Source organism: Atractosteus spatula, chromosome 7 (assembly GCF_055471065.1).
Source record: "Atractosteus spatula isolate fAtrSpa1 chromosome 7, fAtrSpa1.hap1, whole genome shotgun sequence".
Classification (NCBI taxonomy): domain Eukaryota; kingdom Metazoa; phylum Chordata; class Actinopteri; order Semionotiformes; family Lepisosteidae; genus Atractosteus; species Atractosteus spatula.
In genome coordinates, this window is record NC_142712.1 from 10,235,358 (window position 1) to 10,241,470 (window position 6,113).

At 48.1% G+C, this 6,113-nt stretch overlaps 1 protein-coding gene across 1 annotated transcript in view; it reads right to left on the reverse strand.

The window, feature by feature from the left end:
• Positions 1 to 4,369, reverse strand: part of arhgef17 (Rho guanine nucleotide exchange factor (GEF) 17) — a 92,167-nt gene extending 87,798 nt beyond the window's left edge. The window contains exon 1 of the mRNA XM_088920247.1: positions 18 to 4,369. Coding sequence (XP_088776373.1) covers positions 18 to 4,313 — 4,296 coding nt within the window. The 5' untranslated portion in view covers positions 4,314 to 4,369. The remainder of the gene's footprint in view (positions 1 to 17) is intronic.
• Positions 4,370 to 6,113: the final 1,744 nt, after the last annotated feature.

The window sequence follows — 6,113 nt, forward strand, 5'->3', positions numbered from 1 at the left end:
AAAAGCTTGGTACTCACCACTTGGGGTTTGCTCTTCTGAGCTGCAGAGCTCAGGTCATCGTTGGCCTTCCTCAGGAGCTTTGCTTCCCCTGTGGTCGGAGTAGCAGGTGTTGACCTAGAGGTTTCTGGGGTTACGGGAACAGGTGTATCGACAGTGTTCAAAGTCAACATATACTGCTTGGTTACGTCCTCCAGAGAAGGAGCTTGGACGACGGGGTACGGTTTCTGCTGTGGTCTGGAGGGCTCGGGAACAGTGATGTGAACCGGATGGCTTTGGGACAGGTGCGTCTCGGGTGCGACGATGGGCACGAAAGTGGCAGGCTCGCTGGCGTGCCGGACGTGCTTCGATGCAGGCCTGTGCTTGGCAGACGGCTGGAGCCGCTCGTGCCGGAGGTGCTCGGCGTCCTCCGGCTGGTGGTGCGTTCTGCCCTCCTGATGCGTGGCCCGATTGTTTCGCTTCTTGGAGCTGCGTCTTGCCATGCGGGGAGAAAGGACTTCCGCCAACTTGGGGTCAAACGGGAAACATGGCGCCTCTTCCAAAGCATCCGCCTCGAGGCGCGAAGGCAACATGTGCTCAGATTGGGAGCGGAGCTTCGCATCAGGCCTGTACAGTTCCTGGAGCTCCCCCAGCTCATCCCTCTGCTCAGAGAGAATTGGCTCACTACTGGATGGTAGGATGGATTGGTCCATTTCATTGATTGGCTCACTTGGGCCCTTGAACCCAGGTGTGTCAGACTCCCCTCGGCGACTGGGATCACTAAAGGATTTCTTTTTCACAGTCTTTCCATTGCCCTTTTCGTCATTCAACTTATCCATGGCTCCAGGCTCCCTCACAATGCTCTGGATAACGGTACTGTAATCCTTCAGCCCATCACTGCAGACTGAAAGGTCACTGGCAGCACTGCCTGTGTACTCAGAGAGATCTGTGGCAGAGGACTCTGGCATCCCGTTCTTGGAGTTGAGTGAGCCCAGCAGGTTGCTATCGACCGAGAAATTCTTGGCGTCTTCCGAGATAGAACATCGTCGGTGTGGCATGGGGTCACTGAGAGATCTATAGGCTTCCCCGCTCGATTCGCCATTGCTTCCATTGCTGGAGTCCGAACCATTGTTTCCTGCAGAAGAAAACTTTCTCCTTCGGCGGATTGCGCTGGGTGTTGAAGGAGCTTCAAGAGGCCCTTGGCTTACACTTTTATTATAGTTGGATTCTCCCCCAACTGCTACAGCGTCATATTCAGTTCTTACAACTGGATCGGGCGCAGGAAGGATTTTCCCAGGTTGCAAATCCGTCAGATCTTCCTTGTAAAGCCCACTGCTCGACTGCTTCCTCGCCTTTACTGACTTACCCAGGATGTCTTTGCTAGATGAAATCCCACAAGGCCCAGTCTCTGGTTCTGTAACAATTCCTTCATCTGTCAAACTGGACTCGTGTCCAGACAACTCATCTACTGATTTCTCACGAAATATATTTTCATCCGATTCCACCTTCTTTAAACTTTTCACACTCTCTCTTTTATTTCCCACAACCGAGGTATTGTTCTCTTCCGGGATTGCTCCACCTTCCTCCTCTTGGTCCTTCTCCTCCCCCCTTTGGAAACATTCATTTTCCTTATAATCCACACTACAATAATATTCCTGCTGAGCCCCCATCTGGCTGATATCTCTGAAAACCTGTCGAGCTTCTTGTATGTACTGGTCTCGTAGTGGGCTTAGCAACTCATCGTCAAAGCCATCACTCCTCTGGCCGACGTCACTCTGCACTTCCCTGTCAGAAGCAGCAGTGCATCTGTCCCCCAAGGTGTCCAGCATTTGCTCAGAGGGACTCTGCTTCATCGTGCCAGTGGCAGACTGTCGCCGCCCTACTGGTTTTTCAGAATAAGTAAAAGACTTGGCACGTCTTAAGGTAGCGGTCAGATCCTTAAGAGAAAGACGCCCTTGTGGAGGGAACTGGGCCCTTGAGCCCACTCCGTAGGCAGGTGCAGTGTTCTGGTAACTGGCCTGCTGACTGCAAACGGCTTCATTTCGATCACCTCCACCCTTCCCTCTCTTTCGATACCTTAGATCAGAAAGATCCATTTTGAGGAAGTTGAGCAGGGTGCGCGTTTCTGAAGCAATGTCGGGGTTTGACACGGACATCCTGTGTTTCGCTTTCTCGCTGACAAAGGCATGGGGGCTCCTGTTCTCAGAGGAGCCGTCACTGGGTACTCTTACGATACCAAATGGCAGCTTTGGTCGTACGCGTACCTGAGGTCTGGGAACACAGTCACCCTGGCTGAAACTGGGTGACCTGTACATGGTGAAATTGCCATGAAAGCTTTTGCTCATCAGAGAAGAACCAGTCGAAGGCTGGTCTTCCTCCTTTAAGGTCTCTGTGCTTGAATACCTGCTACTGCTCTGGGAGCCACAAGGGCTGGGCATGAATGAAGAGATGTTGACTTTGGACACTCGGGAAACCTGCGGAATGGAGGAGCCAACCGAAGGGCTCTGGAAATGACGCTTATAGAACTCGTGTCCTCCAGAACGCTGCAAGAAATAACTGCCTTCCACCGAAGGGCACGTGTGGTGGCCAGCGAGGGAAGGGCGATCCACTCCAGCTGTCAAGCTAGACCTGGGCCTCAGGACTTCATCTTTACACACCCACTGCTCCAAGTCGCAGGGGAGCTGGCGTCTCTCAAAAGGCTCCATCAGCGGCTCATCATAACTGTCATCAGACTCTCCATTGTTGCTGCTCCCACCCACATTCTTCTTCTTTTTCCTCAGGGATTTCCGCCGAACGTTGTCCTTGTTGTGGGCTACTGCTGGCGGGCCATCCTCTTCGCTGCCAGACGATCTCCCCGGGGGCCGGGCCCAGGAGCCATTTTTGTTCCTGCCAGCGCCGCCGCTGCTGCTGTTGTTGTGAGTCAAGGGGAAGCTGCCTCTGCTACCTCTGCGGTAGGAATCCTCCTCCTCGCTGGAGCTCACTTTATCACAGGCAGGAGCAGCCGAGGGGGCAGCCTGTGGTTTGGAAGAGCTATGCAAAGAATGTAAACTATCTGATTGCTGTCTTGCCTCCTGTTTGTGCTGCCAACCAAAGGAAAGCGACTGGGCTCGCAGGGAAAGGGGAACAGAGCTGCTCCTGGGCGGAGGAACTGGGGGAGGGGGCCTGGGGTCACTGTTTACCTTTGCAGTCCAATTCTCCACATTCTCACTGGGACTCCTTGTTCTGCAGACATCAGGGAGCTGGTCCTGTCGCTGCTGGCTGGTAAACTGAGCTTCATCGATGGGTTTAGTGCTGAAAACAGTGTCCATATCCGAGTCTGTACTCCTCTTGTTACTTAAAACGGTGTCCTTCCTATCCACACAGCACACACCACGATCATCCTCAGGGCTGGCTTGCCAAAGTTTTAGTGGCGGTGGCGGCGACTGTCTCTCACTTATATCTGTCAGCGCACTTTCTTTCACACAGCCGAAGTGCTGACTTGCAGACTTCAGGTCGTCAGCGTCAGACGTTGACCTGTGCGGCTTTCTGTGGCCGTCTCCAAATAGCTTTCTAATTTTTGTAACGCTTGGCCAGTTGGTCATTTCAACACAAGGGGTGTCTGCTGTGAGAATGTCACGCTGCGACTTGCCAGCCGAGGCTCCCGCGATACAAACATCATCTTCGGTGTTGACGGTCTTTGTCAAACTAGTCGGCGTGCCAGGCGGCGCAGCGGTTTGAAAATAATCTTTCTTACCTGCGTTCGGTGTACCTGTATTCGCAGTTCTGTCGATAATCCCTCCGTGAGTTTTCACTGTCCCGTGGGTTAAAACGGATTCAGAAACTAAGTGTTGCTCCGCCTGAACTTTGCTCGCAGCAGTCCCTAATGGATCTATATCCGAGATCGGCAAATATCCTTTCTCCTCCTGCCGCAACTTCTGTAAAAGTCCCTCATCCCTGGATTTACTCCTGTTCGGAGCTGTGCCTTTTGAGACCCCTTTACTGACAGGAGCCGGAGCTGGCGTCCTCTCCGTGGCAGTGTTAAACTTCTCTGAAAGCTGGCGTATCGAAGGCGAAATCGAGTGAGGAGAGTTTTTCTTAAAATCTGCGGTCGAAACGTTGGCAGCTGAAATTTTGGAAACTTTTCTTGACACACCAACACTACGCGTAGCCGAGGGCTGCGCTTTCTCGACTGCGGCTTCTGTAGCTATGGGGGGATGGGCGCTGCTCTCTAAATCTTTTGATTTGTGTTGTTGATCATCAGTTGCCGAACGAGTTTTATTTGCACTCCAGCTTTCAAGTCTTTTGAAAGAAACGCTCCGATACACAGCTACCTTCTTTCCCGGCTCCTTTTCTGCCATTGTGCGTTCCCCTTTTATTCGTTTTAATCACCTTTTTTACTTCATAGGTGCCTACTTTTCTTTCGTTGTGATCCACAATAGCATTTTACTCCCCCATTTTCTCTCATCCACACTTTTGTTTTTTGGCAGGACTTCCAAAAATAAAAATAGAAAACGTTGCTTACAACTGAACTAATGAATTAAAGGGTAATCCAAGCGAGGAAACGTTGCATTTTGACCTCTGCAGGACTTTTTCCCTCCAGGATTCTGCTCGGTTTTCATCCATGCACAGAGAAAGGCTCCAAGTTTGGCCAAAGTTTTCCCTCAGCTTCTTCAATCCTGTAGCCCCTCCATCGACTTTTAAAAAATGCTCACTTTCCCAAACAAATCCCATTTCCAACGCTGCGGCGCTCACTACAAAGGCATCCCTTCCTAGGATTGTTTTGTAATCTCAACCAGTTCGTGCATTATTTTTATCTTGACATAATTGAGTTTTCCGTGACTTTTGTCTTTTAACATGCAAATACTGGGTTCCAAGGTGGGCGGGATTAAGTCAATAAGACCAGTCTTAGCCCCTTAGGTATGGGAAAAAGATTTTTTTTGATGCGAACAAAGATACCGCGGACCAGACAATTTACGAAATATAACCCCTCGAGTGCTGGTAATAATTTTATTTCGGATTTATTCAAAAGTGCGAAGAGGAACTTTTGAACTATTCCCGAAAAAAAATAAATAGGAACGACAACAAACATCATCATCATTTAGATATGTAGAAAAGCGCAGGGCTTTTTAACTCTTTCGAGGGTTAATGGTTTTGGACTTATGTGAGTTTTGCAAACAATCATTCTATTGTCGCTAGATTTCAGAAGCCTACTTTTAATGTGATCCTTTGTTCTCAGCATTGTTCCAGGGCAGAACGCTTGCTCCTGTCGACCTCTCGCGGAACACTGCAGAAGTGACGCTTGCGGATATCTTTTCAGATAATAACTAATTCAGGCGAGGAAAAACATCTGGAAGGTTAGATATTCAGTAGCTCTAGGAAACGAGCTGTAGACTTATGGGCAGGTTGGACATTACAGAACTGTGGAGGGTAGGTTTTTTTTTAGCGCTCCGGGATTTTCTGTCCTGTTAAACATGACGTACCGAATTTGCGAACACCACGGTTAAAAATGTTTTTATTGGTTAAGTTTTATTCCTTAACCTATTAAACGTATTCTTCCAAATAATCAACCTTGACAGTCAGAAGTGATAAAATGTTCATATCATACCATGGACGCCTCTAATGTTTCGACCTGTAACTCTGTTTCTCAACATTTTGATAACAGTACAGACAACATGCTCTTAATTTGTAAATATGAACACTAAGCTAAGAAACACATTATTGTAAATGTACCTGAGATTGCATGAATTATAACAATGTAATGTGAAGAGTGTTGTTACTGTTTACAAGATGTTATTTATAATTATTTTATATTTGTAAATAATAACTAATAATATTTTCAGTTGAATACTTATTTGTACAGAAGTAATAATAAAAATGTGTGTGACTGTAGGGAGAAGGCGGGTGATCACACGGACAGAATAAATAAAGACCTAAGAATTTTTCAGTTACGGCAAACAATTGAAAAGCAAAATGTTCAGACAAACTTTGGTATTACGAACATTTTTTAATGAAGGATCTCATTTTAAAAAATGTTGTTTGTCTAGTGCATTTGTTTGTTTTAAATGATTCTGATGCAATTCGATCAACCCATCAATCGTGATCGTCAGTCTAGCACCTTTTTGAGCTCCGATGGGAGTCTAAAACAGTACTGCAGTCAG